Genomic DNA, 25,167 nt, shown 5'->3' on the forward strand with positions numbered 1-25,167 from the left:
GTGTAGTAACTGCATCTTGTTTCTATTGGAGGATCAGTCCTCAGTCCTACAACACAACACCCAAACAAAAGTCAGCTATTTTATCAATAAATAACTCCACAACTATTCAATCTTTTGCAGCCATTTTGAAGACCTACCTAGGGATGTAACACAACTGTTTGAAAGTTTCGATTTTATAAAACTAACAATATGTACACATCACTCCATGATTTAGCTACATTAGCTCTGTTTAAAAAAAAAGATATTTACAGTTGAATTAACTTAAAGTAAAAAGCAGCATAAGCAGAAAAAGGACCAGTTCTGAGATATATTTTTATTATGTGATTACGCTTTGAATACTATTGATTGTATAAAACAGTTTAAATCGCTGTGCAGAGACACTTCTGGTTTCCTTTTTTCCATCATTGATGATGATAAATGTTCAGTTCTTCAGCTGAAGGAGCGGAAGATCCGAAAATATAGCTGGAAAAAAAACAAACTATGTAGACATAAATTACATTTGCTGGTTAATCCAGTCCTGCAATTGCATGCTATCCCCAGAAGGAGGCACTCTCCATGCTGGACTTGATGTTATTTTGGTTATCTCTTCTAGATTTGGTGACCAGGTTAGCCTCGCCCTTCTGCAGACGTCTCCTCTGTGCTGCCTTCTGCTGCTGGGTGAGTTGCCGCCGCACTTTCTGACGCACAACCTCCTGCAGCACAAACAACATCAGCAGGTTATTGTATTAATGGAGTCACACTGTGCATCAACAAGCAATATATTTAAAAAAACAAAGTTTTTTGTGCTACTAGCAGAAAGAGTATTTGTATCTATATTGATAGCGCTCTGAAACTTGCAGGGTCTTTACTTACTGGAGGAATAGTAGAGCAGCTCCCTATGCTGCCCATGGTGGCTTCACTGTCGGTTCTCCTTCTTCTGTGTTCTGCAATTTGTTGAAGACTGTCCGAGTCTCTGAAAACAAAAAAAAAAATGGTTTACAGGGAATGCATGGACTGCTTGCAATTCCAATTGTTTTCTTTGCACTCAGGATTTCCTCACGTGGTTCTCAGGCACCAGATTAGGGCCTTAATGAAGGCTTTTTAAATGGTCAGTATTGGAGATCCTGACGCTGCTGATTTGGTCAGCATATGCCTGAGCTTACCTGAACGGTTTGAACTCTTTGTTGGAGGCAGAGAGTTCAGCCAGCTCTGGACATTCATCTTCAGCTTCCTTCAGCTCTTCCTCAAACTCTCCTCCTGTTTCCTCGTGGCCTCCAGGTGTGGGCACCACCTCTGGAACGTCTTTTGATTCCTCACTGCTTTCCTCTTTCTGATCTTGTGTCACTGCAGGCGTTTCGCTGACTTTCAGTCCCTCCAGTTCCAGCATTGCATGTTTATATTCATCGATGTCAAAGCCCTCTTCCACCTTTTCTGCCTCCTCATCCGATGCCTCTTCATCATCCTCCACCTCTTCATCGTCGGGTCCAGCAGGATGTAGTAATTCAGCATTAGTCTCCAAATCTTTGGTAAAGCCGCTGGCTGACACTTCAATATCGAGAGAACAGGACCGCCTGAGGGAACAAGCAAAGTTCTTGTAAGAATGACTTTCTACCCATGACTCAGCTCAGGCTGGGAATTCTTCTGAATACAGTTCCTTTCAGAAAACTCACATGAACTCATGTTAGCAAGTCCTATTTAGTTTTAGCTTCTTTTTGGTGTGTAAATCATTATAAAAAATACAACTGCAATGAATTTTTAAAAGAATTGGGTGCAAAAGTTTATGTTTATTGTGGATTTTTTTCTAATTAACGCAGATCAAATCAAATTCATATACAAACTCAAACTAACATTAAATTTTGTATTATTTCCAGGTATTTGAGATGTGTAATGTTAGTTTGCGTTATGCATTTCAAAACCAGTTTTGATATGTGTTCAGAATCATTGTGCCTGAATGAAATCACCTGACCCAAACTGTCTCCCTCAGTTGAAGGGAAACTGGTTAAAATGCAAAAACAAACTAAATACATTGTGCAACTGGGAGGTCCTGACATGGTATGGAGCATTAAAATCGACCACCAATAATACACTTCAGAAGGAACCCGTAAACTTGTAACTACTTTGAACTTTAAGAGATACTTTAAGAGGTGTCTGGACTGTAAAACATGTTGATCAACAGAACCTGGGGAAGATAACAGGTTGAGGAAAAGCAACAACTTTTCCTTCAAGTAAAGAACTGAATACATTTGGACAGATACATAAATTGACAATATATTGTGGAGCCCTTCTTATTTTGACATGAAGTGTGCATATTCTGTGAATCCTTCATATGAAGAATGTTAAACATTTTAGCTCATGAAATATTAGAAGCTACCTGATATCTTTGAAAGTTGGGAAGAGCTCACTTTCATAATTATATCTCTTTGCAAAGAAATCTCTGATGCATTTAACGTCACGGTCGAAGTACCTGAAAAAAAATAATAAATTTGGAGATGTGAGCAAAGTTTTTTTTGATAATTTTTTTTAGTCTTCAGGAACAGATACGCACCATTCAGCATTGGGGTGAGACGTAGACACCATCTGAGGGAAGTCAATCATTGTTATGTGGTCCTGGTCGTCCAGCATGAGGTTGAACTCATTGAAGTCTCCGTGAATCAGGCCGTGATTGGCCAGTTTCACAATAAGCTCCATGAACTCACTGTACAGCGCTGATGGGTCTTGCAGCTCATGCACCTGACACCTGCAAAAGTGGGAAATACACTTAAATTATGAGAGGAGAACACATTTGAAGCGTATCACTATTATTGCTGTATGCAGACAAATGTGGAGGCTGGCCAGCTTACGCACAGAGGATATCCATTAATGAGCTCCATCACTACGGCATGTCTGTTGTAATCCACAGGTTTGGGAACAGGAAAACCTCGGTCATACAGAGCCTGGAAATGGAGGGGAGAATAATTTAAACTACAACTTTATTACATTTTCATTTTGTCTGCTCCACCTGATCTAAATCCACTGATACAGTTCATTACCTTCATGTAGGCGAACTCCTTCATGGCAGAGAGGCGTGAGAGGTAAAGCCAGGACATATTCTTCCTGTGTTTGTGGTAATCCCTTTTGTTTTTTAGGTTTCTGAAGGAGGTGCGACCCAGCCTGTGCAGTTTTAGAGCGTACTGCTCCTCATTTGGACTCGCAACAATGTAAATATCTACACACAGTAGAAAAAAACGAGAAAAGAAAATTCTCAATTCTTTGGAACAAACGTTTTTTTACATCATTTTGAATTTGTAGATAATACATTACAAAACACTTCTCGCAAAAACACAGATTCTGTGAGATTTTTATTTCCAGCATAAAAAAAAATGTTAGAATTTGAGTTTTGAGATTTTAAACATAGTAATATTTTAAACATTACTACAAAAAAGTACGAGTTGTGTAACTGAATTCCACAAAATCACTTCAGCTAAACCTAATTTATGGTAATTTATGGCAAAAGGCAATTTTCTCTCACCTGACTCTTTGCCCACACCCATCTGGTTACCAACCGACAGAATCACTTCTCTGGAGCACAAAGTTTTTAAAGCCAAGTAGTCATATCCTCCATAGTTCAACCTGTAGCCCTGCACAGCTACAACCGATGCAGAATGGACATCAGAATGAATGACTCACAGGTAAACATTAGCACCACTATAAGTGAGACAGAAACCCAAGCTCTTACTTTTGGAGCGTTCATACACCACAAGTTTGTGTTTTACGAGTTCTCTGAGGATCTTGTTGCAGCCGCCATGTTTAAGGCTGGCAATAGATGACAGAAGACTCACTGGAACAATTTCATGGTTCTTCATCCCCATCTCAACCTGTGAAGGAAACACAAGGTTACACTTTTGAGTGGGAAAGCCTTTCTACCTTTGTTTTCATATTTATCCAGGCTACATATGACAATTTAATTCTCATCAATACCTTCTTTCTTTAGCTGAATAAGATGTTTACAGTAGTTATAAAGTCTTGATTATTTTTAGAATCATGAAAACAATATGTATAATACAGATTATTTGTGTAATTTATGTTCACAATATTTAATTTTGAGCAATAACTTATTTAAAAAACAGGAGATTGCAAAAAAAAAAATTCACAAGGATTTTTCAAAGCAAATAACTGACTTGAAGCTAAGATGTACTTTTTGTAGATGCGACACATAACATTAACTTTATTTAACTATCTGAGATTCTGGTGACTTATCAGTCTTTATCAATCTGTTTCCCTCTTTATTTCAAAGTACAATTCTTTGAAATAATGTACTTTCAGGGAGGAGAAACTTTAGAGAAGGGTAATGTCTCTAAAGATAATCTCTCCTCTTATTCTTTTTTCCAAGAGCGTAAAATTAGAAAATAAATCAATTTGACTTTAACCGAGTCATTTGCCGTGGCGACATCAGTAACAGTGTCGTTAATGTAACATTAACTCACTATAGGATAGTTATCCTAACAAACGAAGCTAAGCTAACTCATGCTAACCCTATTAAAACCAAACGCTAATATTGTTACTTACAGCGGTGAGGACTCTGAAGTCATCTCGAGATAAATACCTCAGCACTATAACATTGAGCTTCCCCATATTACAGTTAGTGAAGTAAACAGAATGATATTATAAACAAGTTTTCTACTACCAGTACAGAGCACAGTTTTAGTAAACACATGTGCAAGGCGGACGCTCTTATTCTTCTGTAGCGTCAACCAGCTCATGAATACATTACGCCACCTACTGTACTGGAGTATTTTAATGGTCCACTTCGAGTAACGCAACGAAATAATTTGTTTGGTTTTAGAAAAATGTAGCAGATGTGCAATTTTTAACTAATTAAGTTACCATTGCCACTAAATCATTTGTTTTTTCATAGTTATGGCATATAGGTTAGACATAGTAATGATTTTTTTTTCTTTCCTCACAATTGCGAAAATGGGCTTTCATCGTTTCATACTTTGAGCCAGGTACTACGAGAGTGTCACAATTTCCGAAAGCACATGAAAGCAGCTCACTGGAGCCGACGTTGTGGCCGCTTCTTGTTGCTAGGTAACCGTTTGTTTGGCGCATTCCGAGTGCCAATTTGACGGTGGCTTTATCCTCTGCTGCTTTAAATATTGAAAATATAAATTAGTGAGGCATTTGTTTCCACCCTTCCTGGACTCACATATTTGACATGGATGCCAAGGATGATGAAGCACGAAGCATTCCTAAGCTGAAGTTGGAGGCTGTTATCGGTTTTAACGGTAAGTTCTCTGGGGAGCTCAAGGTGAGGACGGGGTCTGCTTTTGTCTGTGGAGGAATTAAGGAAACGTTTGAAATTGAAATGGCATAATTTTTTTTTTGTCCATTAACAAATGTACACTTGCAGCAGAACATCAATTAAGTTGGGTTTCCACTGCCCGACTTACCGGAATTTTAGGTTTTTACTCTAAAAAGAATGTGCTCATTCTGTTTTGTTGGTAGTTGGGTTGATGACATCACAACAGGTAAAAGAGCCGGAGATGGTTACTTGTTGTTTTCAGATGAATTTTCCCCACCCGCCTAAATGTGGGGTTTACTTTATCACCAGAAATTGTTTTGGATTGAATGTATTTCACGGAAAGTTTCAAAAGTTTTCTTTGTATTTGTTTGCTTAATAATAATTTTATAACATTTTATATTGTACTATGTAAATTACTGTGAATAGAATAGGAGAATCAAGAATTGTAAATCTATTGAATAGGATATTAAATTTCCACCAAAAAATCTTCTTTAATATTGCGTTTTTCTTTACTTGTATGTAATATTCATAATATCCTAAGATATTTAAAAGAAAACAAAAACAAACTTGTGCAAATTCCAGTTCCAATTATTTCTCTTTCACACCATTTGTCCTCATGTCATGTATCAGGCCGTGTTCCCTTTGGCTTGAAGCTTCATCCAGACAAGAAGTATTTGATATATCCTCTGGGAAGTCTTGTTATCCTGAAAAGAACCGACGATGGGAAGCAGGAGTTTCTGCATGGACATTCAAACAATGTATCCTGCATTTCTTTGTCCAAAAGTGGAGTCTACATTGCCTCTGGGCAGGTCAACGTTATGGCCGTTAAGGTAGCCACACTCACAAAAACCTTTTGATTGTACATTTCTTGACACTCTTAAATTACAGTAATACTTGTCTGCAGGCACCAGTGATTATCTGGAACTATGCAGCGAGAGCAATCCACGGCCAGCTACTGCTCCACAAGGCGAAGGTTGAGGCTGTTTCCTTCTCTCCCAACGAAAAGTACCTGGTGTCTCTTGGGGGCCAAGATGATGGCAGGTAAACAGCTAAACCTTTAAAGATTCAGAGCCCGGTAAACTCTGACCTCCATGCACATCTGGACATCTGATGAACAGGACCTATGCAGGTGTTTGCTGTGTGTTTCTTAGCATCGTTGTTTGGAACATAGATACCAAACAGGCCATCTGTAAGAGCTCAGCTTCGACTTACGGTTACTGCCTCACAGTGGAGTTCTTCCACACCAGTGATAACATCTTCGCTTCAGCTGGCAGGTGGGTGAACGACATCTCCTCTCATTCTGTGACGTGTCGGAAATGATTTCGACAAAGGGTCTCGTCATAGCAAGGAGGATTTCTGTAAATACCAAGTACAACAACACTTGGAACTTTTAATTTAATAAATAAGTGTTACTATGTCATTTGTCTTATTGGTACTGCTGTGGTTTGCCAGTGGAACACTGCGAATCTGGGAGTTGGATCTTACCAACAGAAGGATCTGGCCCACTGACTGCAGGACAGGCAAGCTGAAGAGGACTGTGAAATGTTTGGAAGTATGAAGCCATATTGACATTAGGGATCTCTATTACCCCTGAAACTTAAAAAAAAAAAAAACTTAGTTGGAAATAAAAAAAATTGTGAAATCATAAGAAATACTGTAATTAGAAAAAAGTGAAGTGGGTGCGATGTTTAGAAATTTGTTTTTTTGTGCAGATTTCAGAGTGTGATCAGTATATGTTCTGTGGCACTACAAGTGGGGACATAATGAAAATCAACACGAGGTTGAAACTTTTGAATAACTGTGGTCCAGCTAGAGCAAAGTTCAGCGGGGTAAGTCATCACAGCTGCAAGCCTTTTTTGTCTAAGACTGCACAATTGCTGACACATAATGTTATCCTGATGAAATGCTCATTCAGGAGATAGCCACTATACTTTCTCCATGTTTGAGGGATAAGTTGAGCTACAGTATTTTCTCCCTGACCCATTTGCCGTGCTCCTTGGTGTTCATAATGCTGCTTGTTTACTAGTGTTCTCTGAGAAGTCTCTGATTTGACAAGTCTTTCTGTTTTCTGTTCAGGGTATCAATGTCCTGAAGGTGTTGAACTCTGGAGACATGCTTATTGGCACTGGATCGGGTACCTTGGCTCTGTGCTCCAAGAACAACTTCCAAACTGTCAGGCGAGTCTCACACTCATATCTTTTGGGTCAACCTCAGATTGCTAAATTCACAGTGTTTATTATGCAGATGATTTTTACTTCTCTCCTTCATCTTCCCTGATAGGGAAATCGAGCTGGAGAACGGAGTGACCTCCGTTGCCTTCAGTGACGAGGGAGGGCAGCTCTTAGTCGGCACAGAGGGAGCCCAGATGTATCGTGTCAGTTTTGAGGATTTCAAAGCTGATCTGCTATGCACAGGCCACAGAAGCACTATCCACGACATAGCCATTCCTATGTAAGTTTTATCTGTCATGTCTACGACCACTTTTCTGTCTGAGTGAGCTCCCAATGGGAAGAAAAATGACCAGCACAAGTTTTAAGTTATTGAAACTGTCAGAATTTCTGCATCCTGGCTGTCTTTCATTTTTTAGAGAGTGTTTTGGGGGAAGGTTGTGTTGTATCAGACAGTTTATTTCTTGTGTTTGCCTATCTCACATTAACATTTAGACAGAAGCAGACTTGGTTCTCAATTTCTTTCACAACAGATTTTTTTTACATTCATGTAACATGACCTAATAGGACATGTTTCCCTGTAAGGAGTTATAAACCTGCACAGGCTGAATTTTTTAGAACAGAGATGTCAAAATTGTGCTAGGTTAATTATTTTTGACGCACAAAAATAATTCCAAAATATCTATATCTACTACAGATGGCCGGCTACTGGACAGCACATGCACCGCTAATGTTACAAATTCCTGAATGTTATGGTGATTGGTGATGCATTGGCACATACTGTATGTCAGAAGGATCTACAAGCCACCTGACCTCTGTTTGCAATTAATAGTGACCTAATGCTACTAATGGCCACATTGGTAGGAGAAGAGATTACTGGTATCTGGCTCAAACTGAGGGCATCATTGGATGCCCTCAGTTTTCATCAGGGTACAAAACTGCACTGTGATGAATGTTTTCCACATGCCCCTTTCCTTGCAGAAGCTGCATGTATACAGAAGGAGAACTCCATTGTGGTGGCTGAAAAAATTCAGAAGTTATGAGGACTAAGTGCAATAAAAGTCTCTAAGACTTTTTGATTTTGTCTTACCAACTTTTTCCAACCACTGAGTGGTTGGACTTTCATTTAAATAAATGATTCTTGTTATAGTGAGAATTGTGAGATTAGTGTGTTTAAAAAGAGTTACCAATGAAATTGAACTCAGAAGGCTACAAATGAAGAAAATAACCTTAAAGGTTTTTAACATTTCTACTGTGCTTTATTTTACATTTGATTTAAAACTGCCCAATTTCTCCGGTATATATCAAGTTTTTAATTTTGACCAACTGTGTATTTGAGTGTGACATCCCTTGATTTAAAAAAATCTGTTTCTCTAGTTTGCTCACTAGCGGATGACACATTAATGCAACATCTGTTATGAAGTTGGGCAAACTTGTTGGGCAGGTCAGTACTTCTTTGTTTCTTTTAATGTGGGCTAGGTCCATGTCCCAGGTGTTTGCAACCTGTTCTGAGGAAGACATCAGACTGTGGCGCATAAACAAGCCCAAAGAGCTAATGCGTCTCTCTGTGCCCAACGTGACCTGCAACACCCTGTGCTTCATGAGTGATGGGCACGGCATCATCAGTGGTGAGATTCAGGCAACACATCTAAAATGTCTTGTAAACATATTTGTATTTCTTTAACAATTTTATATTTTGTCACATTACAACTACAAACTTCCATGTATTTTATTGCGATCCTATCTGATAGACCAACAGAAAGTTGTGCATATTGGGAAGTGGCAGGAAACTGATACATGGTTTGATTTTGAGCAAGTCTCTGTCAGTTTTTGGGCAACATTCTTTGCAATTTCCCATTATTTCCCTGTGGGGATAATGTGTTTATGGTAATGTGCATAATCAGTTTTGAGTTTTTGTTTCATCTGACCTGAACACCTGCTTCCTCATGTTTAGCTTTTTGTCCTATATGGATTGAGGCAAACTGCACTTTTCATGGTTTTCTTGTAACAATAAACCAAAAGTATTCATTTGTATTCCTCCACACACAGAAGAATCCCATTCTAAATCTATGGGATTTAATATGATGTTGGGCCACCGTTTTAATGACTTGATCTCACCTGGGAAGGCTTTTCACAATGTTTGGGAGAGTTTATGGAAGTGTTTGTCCATTCTTCCAGAAGCACTGTAATTCCTCCAAAAGGTCAGAGTTCACGTCACAACTCTGTGCAGAGCAGTCAGCTTTTCCACACAGAACTTGGTCCTTTATGCTTTTGTGAACATCGCTTTATGTACTAAAGCACATATTCAAACTATTCCTACAAAATTATGAGCATAAAACTGTCCAAAATATCTTGTAAAGCTAAATCATTAAGTTCCGTTCAATGGAACTTAAGGGAACAGGTCCAACTCATGAAAACAAACACACACCATGATTCCCTCTCCATCAAACTGAGATAATGCAAGTTCCTGTCTCCTGGCAGATGCCAATTAAAGAAATGCCCATTAGGCAAGAGACTGTGTGGTATCTAGTTTAGTTTAGTTAGAAAACTGGACTTATTGCACTGATGGTATTTTATCATGCTGTCACAAGGCTATGAAAGTGATTTAGACACCTTCATTCAGCATTTTGGATGGGTGACCCAATACTTATGACAATATAGCTCTGACAGTATAGAATAAATATAAACTCATGCCACACTATTCCAATTTTTTCCCTTTTAACTTATCTTTTCTCTTCACATCACAAATGTGCATAGTGTGGTATTTGTCTATTATGTGAAATCACAATAAAATACACTGAAGTATGGGATTGTAATGTGACAGTAGTCTGAATACTTTGTGAAGTGTCCATCTGAGAGCAACATAGAGCAGCAATTCATCTGTTTCTGCGTCAGCTGTGCTGAAGTTACCAGCTACAAAATATCGCTCATCTTCACAACAGTGGAAATGCAGATTTTTCTTTGGGTTTTAGGATGGAGCGATGGTAAGATCCGCATGTTTGACCCGAAAAATGGGAAGCCGCTGCTCATTATAAACAACTCGCACAATATGGGTGTGACAACCATCGCTAACACCAGAGACTCCAAGAAGATTGTCAGTGGAGGAAGAGAGGGACAGGTCAGTATGTTCTAATATTCGCTCTACAGATACAATGTTCAACTCAAGAGATTAAAACAAGTATCTTCTCAGTTTGAACAATATGAGATGTTATTTCTTTATAAAATGCTACAATAAAAATGACAATTTAAAAGGCTGTACTGGTATAACAAAATAAGGAGAAGGAATGGTGAAGAATGAGTTTATTTCCATTTGCAGGTGCGTGTTTGGGAGCTACAGCCTCAAGGCCACCGTTTGCTGGATACGCTGGCGGAGCACAAAGAGACTGTGACTTGTATCAAAATCAAGAGCGATGACACAGAGTGCGTCTCAGCCAGCACTGATGGGACCTGCATCATCTGGGACTTAGTGTGAGTAGTACTTCTGGAGAGTACATCACACACTACAGCAGTGGAAAGAATGCACACACACAAACAAACTTTATGCGTACTCTCTTCGCCTTTAGATTTGTATTGTAGCCCTAGCAAAATGTTGTGGAGATCAGATAAATGGCTGGAAATTTAAAAGTCAAGCTAAAATAAATTTGTGGAAAAGATCAATCGAAGCACATTACTACATAATTTCATCATGGCATTCATCTTAGCAATTCTTAGTGACAGATAGAGAGCAGCAGCAGAGCATGGGCTTCCTATGCTGTCAGGAAATGTATAGAACTGAAGTGTTTTTCAGATCAGGATAGGTGGGGACAGTCTATCCATGCATATTTAAACTGTGATTGCTATAGCACTATATGAAGCACTTTTGTGCTTCTGCTTTAAAAAATGGAATGAAAACACTACCAATTATTGTCTAGAAAAAGAAGAGATGAGAAATACGAAGAGTGCTGTTAAATGGCTGTCTTTAAAAATTGATGCTATTTCTGGTTTGTAGAGAATTAAAGTACATTTACCGTGCTTACCATCTTTAAATAAAACGCTTCTTTCTGTAAAGAGAATCTTCATTATATCAAGCTGTGGTCACAGTTTTTCGTTGTCGGTGAACTGTCTTCATCCATCCCAACATACTGTAAATTTTCTGTCTACTTAACTTACAACAACAATTTTTGTGACTCTTGTCCAACTCCACACTAAAGCTACCTTTTGCATGTCATCCTTGAAATGTAATCATCAACAGAAAGCTGACTTAGAGTAAAAAACAACATTAGCAAGCTTCTTCTCATGTCTTTATTGAACTGTTCCTCTGTTTCTCTGTGTTTCCTTGTTCAGACGATGTGTAAGCCTTCAAAGGGTGATTGCGAACACTCTTTTCCGGGCTGTGTGCTACAATCTAGATGAACACCAGATCATCACAAGTGGAACTGACAGAAAGGTGCATTCAGACCCTATGGGTCCCTTGCAGCGTGACATCACGCTCGTAAGATCCCAGCCCCAGTCTCAATACAGGAGGCCCAAAAACTACTGGCTGACAATGACATTGGTTTGAGCTGTTAAGATGTCAATATAACGCGCTAAGTCTTAAATGTATGTCTGACATATAAAATAAAAAGAGACGCATTGCTTTGCTATGACAACTAGATAACAAGGTCAAGAAAAAGTTTGAATTAAGAAAAAAATAGCGAGGGAGAGGGAAGTAGTTCTTGCTTGAATTTGACAACCGTAACATCTAGGTGTGATGTGGAATTTGGTGTGTTTCAGTTCAGTTAAAAAGTAAGAAAAGGTGACAAAAACACCAACTCTGACATATCATCGTGTTTAAATTGAATAATTAACCACTGCGGTAATAGCAGCAGTATCTAATCTACCACAGTGAACACTTATTAATAATCGCAAAATAAATGTTAAGCCTAAAATCATAAAACTGCAAAGGACTAAATGTTCTGTTCTTTGTGTGGGAAATGGAAAATATACTTGGGAAATTTTTGGTATTGAATCCTGAAACACATAGTGGCATTGTTGTGTAGAGTAGCCAACACAGAGAGCACAAAAAAAGTGTTTTTGAGTTGTTTATCAATGGTTTTTCTGTGTTATTTGTCCCTTTTTGGTGGCGCACTGCACTAAACGAATCATACCTACAGCTCCAGGTTTAATTTAGCGATGGATGGCATGTAAAACGACAGTATTTTTACCCTTCAGCATTGTGCGCATGTTCAAAATTTCCGGACGTGAACAAGTGTATAAAAATCTGATAGGTTAAAGAAAACTTCAAAGGTTTTTATTTATGTGGCTTTTTTTATCAGCTTAACATTAATGTGCATGTGCAAAAATAACATTTTAGTAAAACAAGTAAAATCTGTACATCATTGTAGATCTACGATATGAGAAAGGTTTTGTTTTTCTTCAACATTTATTATATTTCTCTAAATCAATAAAGTAAATGCAGTTTTTTTTTGCAACCAGGCTAGCTTTTGAGTGAAAATTGCTGGATAATTGTGGTCTTATTTACGATTAAATTAAAAACTTTCAAGTATGAGAATAACTACGTGAGGTTAAAACATAATAGCTGTAACCTCGGTTTGTCTGTGCTCATCTGATTGTCAGATCACCTACTGGTATGTGTTGGACGGCTCTTCCATCAGAGAACTGGAGGCCTCCCAGTCAGGGGCCATCAACACCATGCACATCACAAATGACGGCAACCACTTTGTGACAGGTCTGTTGCTGTCTGTGTTGAACCTTCATTGTGTCACCAGTGTTACTGATCTGAGTCAAGCTTAGAGAGTTTGATTAGAGCCTGGACATCAAAACTGGTTTTAGACTGGATAAAGCAGGCTGACGTTAGGATTCTGTGATGCCCTCCCCAAAGCCACAAAAGGAAATGTCTATTTCAGAGAAAATTATTAAAGCCCCTGATGAAAATGACAAACATGCCCAAGATAGTAACTTCTGAAAAGCAAAATGTAAATAGCTATTACAATCATACATTTGCTTCTGCTTCCTTCCACCAGATTGTGCTCTGTCTGATCAATCACAGAGCATTTGAGTAAAAGCAAAAATGGTAGTCATAACCTTCTTATGACCATTTTAATATGGCATGTTTTTACCACTTTAGCTTGAGCATGTTTTACTCTCTCCTGCTGACACTGTAAGTCAGTTTTACAGTTTTCTTTAATGTTATTAAAATATTTTTTTCTGTTTTGTACGGTCAGGTGGAGAGGACAAGCAGCTGAAGGTGTGGGACTATACACTCGGAGACGTAACCCATGTAGGGATGCCTCTTGGTGCAAGTATTACCTCCACCAAGATCTGCTCCAACAACAGCATCCTGGTCTGTGCCACTGCTGACGGAGGCGTTTGGCAATGGAGGTTTCCTCACCCTCCCTCCTCCTAATAAACTCTTAAAGTAGCATTTTCTCTTTATATTTATTTGCAAATTTTACATATAAGATTGCAGAATGGATTTAAACTGAGAAACAGAGAATAGCACTAGATTCAAGCAGTACTACTAATTATACATGTCAATGTGTTGAAGTGTTTTTTTTAATTTATTTAAATTAGTATAATTAACCACCTGACAGGTAATCTCCTCTGACTCACAAAAGAAAGTGTCTCTTAGAAAAAATATTTTCAGATCATAAGTACAGTTAATTGACTTTATCTCTGCAATAACATTGTGTCAAGCAGATATGGGAAAACAATGTAACAAAATCCCCTTTTGATACTTCAAGTATTCCCCTTATTGGAAAATGTGTGCCACTATCAAGTCTCGCAGTATCAAACTGGATTAGCTGCAGACTGGTCATGAAAGCAACTTCTAAGATCATCTGAAAAAAAATTTAATCCTCTGCAAAACTTTCATGTCACAGAGAGTATTTTTATGTAAAATCCACTTGGAGAAATAAGTTCAAACTTCTGTCTGTCTGATGTATCAGAACAATCTGAATGTTCTGCCATGAACAGCAGGTAATGTGAAGCTCTTCATTTTGAAGCTAGATGGCGCTGTAGCACAACAGGAGTCATAAGAATAGTTGTTTTTTGTCTCCTGCGCGATTGCTTATTTAGGCATGTCTTTAGAAATCAAGACAGTCTTTCCTGGAAACACCAGATTATTTCCTCATGTAGTTCAAATGATTTCATGTTTGATGTTTAGTGTTGATTTATAAAGTAAGTATTATAAAGTAAAGTATTATTAAGTAAGTATTATAAAGTACTGATTATTTGACTTTTTGCACGGGAGTTGCAATAGAAATTTCGTTGAATCCTGTTCAATGACAATAAATGCTATCTATCTATAAAGTAAGAAAGCAATGGAGAACAGGGTCTGTAATTGTGGTCCCTGAATTTTGGAATACCTAATGGATTTAAACATAATTTTGGGGGTGGAGGAGCTAATGACTGTGTTGGGGAAGTAAGCAATTTGAAAAACAGAATTTTGCAATAATTGTGGACACAAATGTTTAGGATGAAAACTGTGTAACGGTGGCTGTTGTCCTCTGGTTTAATTCTCATTTGTGGTAATTCTGTAGAGTAACCAAAGCCAGGATCACAAAACTCAGCCAGAGCTACTTTGTTAGTAAGAAGCTAAAAAGTGAGAACTACACCTGTAAGCTCATATTCGATTAATATCAGGGCTGTTTCTCTCCTTTTACATTCTCTTAAAAATAAACTTGTCAATGAGCTTCTCTTTGTTCTGTTGTTTCAAACATTTAGAAATATGTTTTCCTGTGAGTTGACAAGGAGTTTCAAATATTTTTCTCTTTCATATCATGGTGAGAGGAAGCTGGATCACATGATAATCCTCTAACTTGGTTGGCTGAAAGTAACAAGAGGCCACGTCTAATTCAGATTGAATCATCATACCATCCCCTAACTCAATTTCTCATCGGTCCTCTCTCTCACTGTTCTGTTAAGAAAAACGCCCACATTCAAGGCAGAAATTTGATCGATTCATTTATGTGACTGAAGGCTCCAACTCTCAGCAGCTGCAGAGATAAAGTTTGGAGGTGAAAACATATGATGCTGCCTCTGACACTGGAACACACTAAGGCATGGCTTGTTTGTCCGTCAGTCTGGATAGATAAACCAGCGGTGTGCTGGTGGAGTTGAACTGGGAGCACACAGCAACAACCTGGCTGGCCCCGCCTGTGTGTGGGATTATCTGGAACATGGCGTAACAGCCATTCCTGCATATGTGCACACAGACTCATGCACACTTAAACAGTGAGTGTCTTCTTTCCAGATGTGCTGAAAAAAAGAAAAGAAAAAAAAACCCGCTTCTTGGCATGCTTCAGCTCTGAGCAGCTTTGTTTCTAGTCTTCATCTCCAGGTTGCATGGATTGAAACGTGGCCAATGGGAGTGGATGGACAGGATTCGGCTTTATTTTGTGTTTATGGCAGTTCTCCCCATTCCTTGCTCGTATAAAACGCAATGACCCCATCCGTTTTCTGTGCATAAATGCTTGAATATTGTCCACAGACCTGCAGTGAATCAGTCTCCTTTGATAAGAAATTAATGAGCCCCTCGTTGGTGTGAGATGAAAGTGAGAGCAGGGCAGGTCAAAGTGATGAAAGGATCTCTGCTGCACTGACTGGGGGGATCGCTACATCAGATACACACACAGTATATCAAAGCAGTCAGCCCTCCTATTACTACATTGACTTAAAAAAACCTTTTATGTTTTAATAATAAAGCAAAAAACCTTTTAAAGTAGTAAAATATCTACTGTCTCATTCTGTACTGACATCCAGGACTTACGACCTTGCAAAAAGTGTTTATACTCAATGAACTTTGTTGTAATTTTATATAATAGACTAACCTTTGTACATAGTGGTAAAGTGGATAGAAAATGAAAAACTATTCTCTTGGCTGAAGGCCTCGGGGTTTGTCAGAGAACAATAGTGAAGAAACAACAGAAAAAGTGGCGGAGAACTTTAAACCAACGTTTGAGTAATAAACAATATTACAGATTTCAACATCACATGGAGATTTGGTCAATTCATCAGTTGAAAACTGAAACTGTACAGCAACACTGACGTAAACTGACAGGCTGAACAAGGAGAGCATCTATCTGTGAAGCAGCTGAGAGGTTAACTCTGGAGGAGCTGCAGAGATCCACAGCCCAGAAGGATGAATCTGTTTACAGGATGGCTACAAAATTGCTTTTCGTGGAAGAGATGCAAAAAGGAAGTCGTTGTTTGGAAAGCAACGGCTGGGAGAAAACCCATTTAAAGTTCGCAGCAGGCACAAGCACAAGCTTAGAACTGGCTCTGACCTCGTTCCTGTCTAACTTATAAACAATATAAGTACTGTACATTACAATTATTACTTGATCACAGTTTGTGAATACTTTACCCAGCTCTGGTAATACTTAAATAAATGTCAGTGAACATGCCTACTAAGATATCACGGGTCACTTCCGGTTCAGACTTGTGGAAACTATCTATAGCCCTGAAGCTGATCGATAATCTGTGACATGTCGCTATTTTCAGGTTTTGATTAATGGAAAAAAAAAGAAGAAAATAATTAAAAAAAAATGTCTCCACTTTATGTGTTGTGTTGGTAAAATCTTAACATGCTGATGAAATAGATTTTGTGGCTGTAATGAAACAAAATGTATCAAAAATGTTTAAGTGGTTTGAATATTTTTGGGAAACAGTGGATTTAAGAATGACAGAAAAAAGAATATTATAAAAATATGAAGATTTCACAGCTGTTTGTAAACAGATGGAGTATTTATAGAGAGGTTGCAGGCATTTCAGCTTCGATTTGTGTCTCTTCCTTATAAAGTGGTAACATGGAGGAAATGCCCCCATAACCTCACGGCCTGCTCCACAAACACACACGCGCACACACCCACCCACCCACACACACGCGCACACACACACAGAGCAGAGCACACACATGCAGTGTCACCCGGTTAAATTGCTTTCATGTTGTTTTCCAGCTCTTAGCCTTGGGGAGAGAATGCTAAATTGAGGCAGGAATTGGAGAAGCTTAGGTAAGTCTGCAGCAACAAGCGTGGGCTTTGTTCCTGGGTTATCATCGCAGTGCCTTCAGCCAGCCACTGTGTGTTTGGAAACATCAAATTTGATTAGATTAGAAGAGAAGAGAAGGGATCCACTTTCTGTGCCTGCTCTGCTGCCAGTCTCCTAAACAATAATCTGCTCTCAGGTGCCGCTACAAGAGGCTTGTAAATGAGGGGCCCGAGGATAATTTGAGCAGGGGGAACATAACCTTCTGCAAGACACAGATGTACAAAGTCACGTATGGCATCTGTGAGACACGACACTTACCATCTCTGCATTTCTCGCTAAAGCCTGAGCTCCATAAACATTCAAAAGCTTGTATGTATGGATAAGCCAGATAGATTTCACAAATCACCACTATTACCTGTAAAATTTGAAGGTTCTTATTTAGATTTTTTTTTTTCAAAGAATTATCAATATGCATAGTAACCTATTATATGTACAGGAATACCTATAGTGTATTTAACATAATGCGAGCATGTATGCGTCAGTGTGTTTGCAGATGGATCTACGTTTACAGTTATGAACTGAACAGACCTGCTAAGCAATGCTTGACTCCCTTCCAGGCAAGTTGGCAATCGGTTCAACAAATCTGGGCGTCACCAAGAAATCGTCCTTGTCATGTTTTACGGTGAGAGGTGGTGAGGGAGACGCAGTGGACCCGGGTTGTTGAGAATGAAATGATGATGTCAGAAATACAAAAAGTCCAGGCAGCACAGATGAGTAAAAACCCTAAGAGCTCAAATACTGGTAGCAACTGGTACAAACAAACTGACGACAGACTTGATAGCAGACAAGACAAGGACCCGACACAGAACAAGGAACACAGGTGGGTTTAAATACACAGGGAGACAATCAGGGGAAACAAGGAACAGGTGTAACTAATCAAGCAATAGATGGGACAACACAGAGACTCCACAGAACACAGAAACCTAAATAAACATTCAGAAACCCGAATCCCTACAGTCCTACATTGTTATTTTGCTTACAACCTTAAAGTGTCACATTTATTTTTCTTTTAATACTAAGTAATTACTTAAATACCTTAAAAAAGGGCAATTCATTTTATTATATAATCTCAGCCAGATGTGAAGCTGAGCAGTTACATTTGATCAGGAAATATAAAAACAAAGCAAATCAGCTGGAATAAAACTGCATGCAACTAAATAACCGGATACTTGGCTGAGGTGTGCTGGAAGCTGAGATCGTGTTGATGGCATCTTTCAGCTGATCTGCGTCTTTGGGTCTGTTGTCTCTCATCTTCCTCTTGACAATACGCCATAGATTTTCTGTGGGGTTAAAGGTCAGGGGAGTTTGCTAGCCAATCAAGAACAGTAGTTACTGAAGCAGGTTTTGGTATCTTTGACAGGATGGGCAGGTGCCAAGTCCTGCTCGAAAAATTAAATCAGGATCTCCATCAAGCTTGCCTGCAGAAGACAAGCTTCTACTAAACAGCATAAAGTCCGTCCAAAATGTCCAAGTAGAGAGCTGCATTGACTGTGGACTTTAGAAAGCACAGTGGACCAATGCCAGCAGATGAGATTCATGAAATCTTTATGAGAAAACACAAAAAGTTGATGTTCAATGTTGTTCTTTTTGGCTCTAGATCCACTTTAACCAAGCAACAAAAAAAGGAATAAATTGACTATTAAACCTTGACTGGAATATGTTATGCTGAATACAGATTCTTTTTTAAACAAATTAATAATTTATAAAAATAAAGAAAAATAAATATTTTTGAGTTTTGCCAGCATTGCTGGAATTTGGCGTCATCTTGTTTTCTTCAGCAGGATGACTATACCAGCTATTTGCTATTTATTTTATGCCTTTTTGTAAAATTACTTATTTATGATCCTACGAACCATTTTTTTCCCCAAATCAGTGTCATGCATCCCCTTTTATAAGATCTGCAGCTTTTCCAGAGCTGGAGGTTGCTGGTTGCTGATGAAGGATGAAAAACACAAAAAACCCCATTGCAGATATATGTTTCTGTGACCATGTGCTGTTTATTTGGGTGCTCACACACCCACCCCAATGTGTATGTGTAAGTATGAGTGATGTAACGTAGACCCCAGCCAGATAATAACATGCCACAGTGATAGAGAGCGCTGCTAAATAACTGCAGTCCTGAGATGATCTTCTCCATCAAACACGCACACATTTATAAGCCTTGCTTCTCAGGCTCTTGTAATGGGATCACTGGAGACTGGTCAAACATCTGTCACACCGAAAGGTACAAATATGTACTCACACATATAGGCACAGAGGCAGAACATGACTGTGTGTGACATGAAAGCTGCCGTTTATAACAGAAGTGGTTCGGGCCGTCTGATGGTACCCTCATCTTGCTGCTGTACATTTGCACATATATCAGAAGGGGTGGGCATATGAGTAAATCTGTATGTCTACTTTAATGGCATTAACCATTGCAAGTGTGAAATGAGACGACCTTCACTATCTGTCTTTGAGAGCCAACAGAACAGTAGCTGAAATTAAATAATGGATCATACAGACAGAGGTGGATAGTAACTAGTTACATTTACTGCATTTGCATTAGTCATTTTCTTCATGTACGTCTAAGAGTAGTTTTACAGCATCATGCATTTTACTTCTACTAAAATAATATTTAAATAACATATTAGTATAATATACAATTTTTAATGTTATTTGAGTACCAGAATGTGCAAATAATTTAACATTTTGTTTGCATAATTACATCAAATTAAATCACATTAAGTAGCATTTTTACTAAATACACCAACTCTTAGTTTAGTAACTTTTGCATAGCTACTTTGTACTTTTACTTCAGTAATATATGTTGTAGTAGTGTTATACTTGAGTACAACTTTAGCGGTTATACTGTTTTTGTTAGTCTTAGTGTAAGTATGTAGAAATGTATATATAAACGTATTAAAGCTGATAAGTGAGAATCTTTAACTACTTGTTTACTTATTGAAAGTTAGGTAATCCTTTGCATGTTAACATAATTTAATCAATTTTTTTCTACTAGCTTGCATGAATCAGTGGGTATCATAGTTTACATGGACTTAGAAAAAGTACAAAGGAGCTTTTTATAGTCTAGTAAAATTTTCTGAGTTTTCCAACAACAGTTCAGACTCACAATCAATGATAATAAACCTAGAATATGTTGTTTAACCCTGCCTTGCATAACAGCTTGCACAAACTGGGACACAATTTGAAAACTGATTTCGGAAGAAGCCTCAGAGCAAACACATTTTCTGCTTTAGCTTTATATCTCCCTTCTCCAAATTCCTCTTGAAGATCACCATAAACTGCAGCTCAAAGTGTAATAATGTACCCACACACACTTCATACACAGGCGGTGACTCTACATCTCAGTAATCTCGGCGCAGAGGATGCTGGGTAATTTGGTTAAAGATGTCAGGAGAGTAAATCACTTATAATAAGAACAGCTCTCATTGGTCAATTTGCCCTCTTTCTGCACGTCTCAATTGGTCACTTGTCCATACCAGTGAAACTCACCACAGAAAGAGACTTAGAAACGGCTTTATACTGTATATGTCTATGAAACTCACTGCTTAGCTGTTATGCAACAGGATAAAAAATGAGACGACTTTCCTCCAAGACTCCATGAAAACATCAATAAAAGAAATAATTCTCAATTAAGCAAGAGGTTTTTGCATATCAAAGCAAGCAGTAAAAAGGTCTGCTTGTGTCATATTTCTGGCTAACGCTTTGGAACTGGCTGGCTTTTCTTATTTGTATGAAGTATATGACGGAACGCTACCTTATCCAATGTAAAATTCCACAACTGTCTTTTTAAAGTGATTTCTAATGACCTTGTAGGACTACAGATTTAGTCAAAGCAAACTCTTATAAATGGCATCTCAGTAGTTCAAAGTATCTGCAGTTTATCTTGCAGTTAAGAGTCTGCTCTGATGTTTCCTGTAAAGAGTATCAGTCCAGTGTATTTTGAAGGTGAACTCCCAGATTCTGCTAAGAGTTTCTCAACGTCCACTACTTATTTAGATTCTGTTCCTCCTCATATTAGCAGATTGATACTCAGTAGTGGCAGCGCTGCCTTACCTCTTCAGAATGACCCAAGCTGATCCTATAGCTGTTTGTGCTGAGATTCAGCCCTCATCACCCCCCCCCACACACACACACAGAGACTAAGGTTAGGTCCATGAGAGTCAAAACAGCACTGATCATAAAGGCAGCTCTGAGAATTGAGAATATCTCCCTTTACCCAACATTTCCCTCTTAGGTCAAACTTTGACAATGTTACTTATTATTAGGCCATAAAATTCTTACCTTTCGACCTCCGAGAAACAAATATGTTCCTGGTAATTCATAGACTTATAAAATCAGTTCCAATTATATTTTAAAGAAGTACTTTTCTCGTTATTTCCCAGTAAGTTTGTACTGGTTACCAAATGTTCCAATGTAAATAAGCAGCAAGTGTTGGAAGAGTTTTATCTTTTCATCTGTGGCCTGTGTGGATGTCTCCACTCTGCAGCGTTTGGAGAAATGACCATGCCAAAATGAGTGCATGTGTTAACAGCCAATATGGCCCCACACTTTGTCCTTGGTACAAGGGAGAGCAAGCAACTCAAAAACCCAAACGGCAAAGCGATCAGGCGCAAGGTATTTTATTACCAAAAAATGATAAAAGTCACGAATAGTGGCACAATAAAACCGCCCTCTTGTCCTCAATAAAATCCAGGGCTCAGTAATTGTCTAAAAGTCACCAATCCGAGGCCACAGGCTGGGCTCCGCTTCTTAGGTTGCTTCTGGTGGAGCTAATCCGTCTGCAGCGCACTCCGTTGCCAATCCCCAGCTGACGGGACGATGCTCCAGCACCGCTCCACTCTTCGGCGTGCAATGCCCCTCTTCCGCCCGATCCAGCTAAAAGAAAGAGCAAGAAAGCGCCAGCATCCCCGCACCAAAACTCTGCCGGAAGACGTACTTCCCGCTAATGGCTACTCTCTGATCAAAATAGAGCGCTACTTACAGGCGCGGGCAGAGGTTCTCCTCTGCCCTAATCCTCTGTACTGGGCCGTTTATCTAGCTCCCGGTCTTCTGCGCCTGACGTGCAGATTCCGTCTTCCCCTCGCTCCGCAGTGTGTCGGTTTCTGTAGCCTACGGAAACAGGTTGTTTGTTCCTCTCCCCCTCCTTCCATCCAGGCTCCTTTTATTTTGGCTTTAATCAGCCTCTGCTGACACCTGTATCGGCAGCCAATTAGTGCGCTCCGCCTCCCTAGACAAGCACCTTCAGTCTAGTGCGTTTGGATTGTTAACGGAAAAAAAAGAAAACAAACCCCAAGCATGCAAAGCACAACAAAAGTAAAACAAAAACACCATCATATTTTCCCCTGTACAACATCCCCCCATACTTTTACAATGACAGTCCCTGTCACTAATCTGCTGCTCTATAGCGAGCAGGTGGTTGTCCTAGGTTTGCTCTCGCAGAGCGCCGAGGTCCTAAAACCTCTTCCTGAAAAGGAGCTGACGGGGTAAACATGACACCAAAAAATGGGGGACTTATGCAAGTCTCTACCACACTCTCCTTACTAGCCACCAGCTGGGGTTCCTCCTTTAAAGGAGCAATACAAAGTTTCAACGCATTGCGGTGCAGGGTCATTTCACGGCCTCCCTTCTCTGGCTGCACTTTGTACACCACCCCTGTTTCACCTACTTGCTCCAGAATAACATGTGGTTCATCATTCCATCCTGGATGCAGTTTACCTTGTCCTTTCCTATTTCTATCTCTCACCCACACCCTCTCACCAGGTGCCAAAGGCAGGGCCTGCGCTTTCCTGTCATATTGCTTCTTGCCATAAAAAGCAGCTTTTGTCATGTGCTTTTTAGCAAGTTCATAAGCAAGGGACAGCTTTGCATGATGGTCTTTAACCCATCCTCCCATGTACTTCTCCCACACTTCCCTGCGCTTGCTTGTGGGGCATACAACTTGGAAAAAAGTTGCATTAGTTTTACAGTCTGTTACTTTTCGACAAACAACACCATCCCGGAGTACGAGTTTCCCCCACTGTTTCAGAATTTTGCGCAGACGGGCTGGCAAGTCCTTTCTAGTTTGTGCTTCCGGTAAAGTCCCCTGCCTCACATACCTTTGCACAGCTTTCAAGTCCACATCTAACTCTTGAGCAGTCTTCCAATCCTGTGTCTGTAGTCCAGGCTCCGAAGGATTTGGAGAAACTGCTACATTGGTTACATAGGCGAATTGGTCCTCTGATGACAGGCCTACAGGAAATCGGGACAAGGCATCAGCATTAACGTTTTCCTTCCCTGCCCGATATTTCACGATAAAATCGAAGGAGGCTAACTGCGCTACCCAACGTTGTTCTGTTGCCCCCAAGTGGGCAGTTTGAAGGTGTGCCACTGGATTGTTATCTGTAAAGACTGTAAATTTGGCTCCTGTCAGATAATCCTTAAACTTTTCAGTGATTGCCCACTTTAAGGCCAACAGTTCCAGCTTTAAAGAACTGTAATTCGCATCGTTCCTTTCAGCAGGATGCAAACTCCGACTTTCATAGGCAATCACATGTTCTCTCCCATTTTGCACCTGGGCTAGGATAGCACCCAACCCATGTTTACTTGCGTCAGTATAAAGGACAAATGGTAGAGAGAAGTCAGCATAGGCGAGAACAGGGGCTTGTGTAAGTGCAGTTTTTAACTGTTCAAATGCTCCCTGACAATCGGCTGTCCAAGTAACCTTCATTTCTGACCTCTTATTAGCGGGTATCCCGGTCAACAGAGAGTTCAAAGGGCGAGCCATTTTGGCAAAACCAGGAACAAACCTCCTATAGTACCCAGCCAGGCCCAGAAAAGCTCTGACCTGGCGAATGGTATTTGGAACAGGGTAACTCTTGACGGCACTAATTTTTTCAGGATCAGGTCTCACCCCATTCTTGTCAACAAGGTGGCCAAGGAACTTCACCTGAGTTTGAAACAACTTGCATTTGTCCAATCTAAGTTTCAGGCCATGCTGACAAAGTCTCTGGAAAACATTTTCAAGGTGTTGCAAATGAGAGGAAAAATCTGGTGAATATATAATAATATCATCCAAATAGACCAAGGCAGAGTCTGTAAGTTCGCCACTTAAGCATTGCTGCATTAAACGCTGAAATGTGGCAGGGGCATTACAGAGCCCAAACGGCATGCGTTCGAACTCAAAGAGTCCGAGTGGTGTAGTAAAGGCAGTCTTCTCTTGGTCCTTAGGGTCCATCTCCACCTGCCAGTAGCCGCTGGCCAGATCCAGTGTTGAAAACCATTCAGCCTTTGTTAAAGATGTCAAGGTCTCCTCGATCCTAGGAAGGGGAAAAGCATCCTTATGAGTGACCGCATTAAGCTTCCTGTAGTCTACACAAAATCGCAAGCTCCCATCTTTCTTCCTCACCAGAACGATAGGTGCAGCCCATGGGCTCTTGCTCTCACAGATAATTCCTTTATTCAGCATATCTGCCAGAAGTGTCTTCATCTCTTTGTACATTAAAGGAGGCAAAGGTCGATGCCTCTCTTTAATAGGTGCTGCGTTACCTGTGTGTATGCTATGCTGGACCAAGTCTGTTCTGCCAACATCTTCTTCATCCACAGAAAACACCTTTTTCCACCTCTGCAGAAAGGCCTGGAGCTCCCCCTTCTGCTGTGGGGGTAAATCCACAGAAGTTAAGAGTTTGTTCACCTCTTCACAGCTGTTTGTTTCTTCCATCCCTACAA

General features: G+C 39.6%; 2 protein-coding genes across 2 annotated transcripts; one reads left to right on the top strand and one right to left on the bottom strand.

Moving 5' to 3' along the window:
* Window positions 1-294: 294 nt before the first annotated feature.
* On the bottom strand, window positions 295-4,704 carry riok2 (RIO kinase 2 (yeast)). Its single transcript, XM_028035051.1, has 10 exons — window positions 4,525-4,704; window positions 3,695-3,833; window positions 3,488-3,604; window positions 3,009-3,184; window positions 2,824-2,912; window positions 2,525-2,716; window positions 2,351-2,443; window positions 1,143-1,550; window positions 853-952; window positions 295-692 (listed from the first exon to the last, which is right to left on the bottom strand). The coding sequence occupies exons 1-10, from the start codon at window positions 4,588-4,590 to the stop codon at window positions 531-533; spliced, it is 1,542 nt and encodes a 513-aa protein (XP_027890852.1). The 5' UTR covers window positions 4,591-4,704; the 3' UTR covers window positions 295-530.
* Window positions 4,705-5,033: 329 nt separating this feature from the next.
* On the top strand, window positions 5,034-13,831 carry LOC114154069 (cilia- and flagella-associated protein 52-like). Its single transcript, XM_028032830.1, has 14 exons — window positions 5,034-5,243; window positions 5,891-6,090; window positions 6,165-6,301; window positions 6,412-6,534; window positions 6,713-6,812; window positions 6,973-7,089; window positions 7,337-7,437; window positions 7,541-7,711; window positions 8,908-9,056; window positions 10,401-10,546; window positions 10,745-10,896; window positions 11,752-11,854; window positions 13,024-13,135; window positions 13,632-13,831. The coding sequence occupies exons 1-14, from the start codon at window positions 5,174-5,176 to the stop codon at window positions 13,811-13,813; spliced, it is 1,863 nt and encodes a 620-aa protein (XP_027888631.1). The 5' UTR covers window positions 5,034-5,173; the 3' UTR covers window positions 13,814-13,831.
* The last annotated feature ends 11,336 nt before the right edge of the window (window positions 13,832-25,167 follow it).

The sequence above is a fragment of the Xiphophorus couchianus genome, chromosome 12 (genome assembly GCF_001444195.1).
Source record: "Xiphophorus couchianus chromosome 12, X_couchianus-1.0, whole genome shotgun sequence".
NCBI classification, from domain to species: Eukaryota; Metazoa; Chordata; class Actinopteri; order Cyprinodontiformes; family Poeciliidae; genus Xiphophorus; species Xiphophorus couchianus.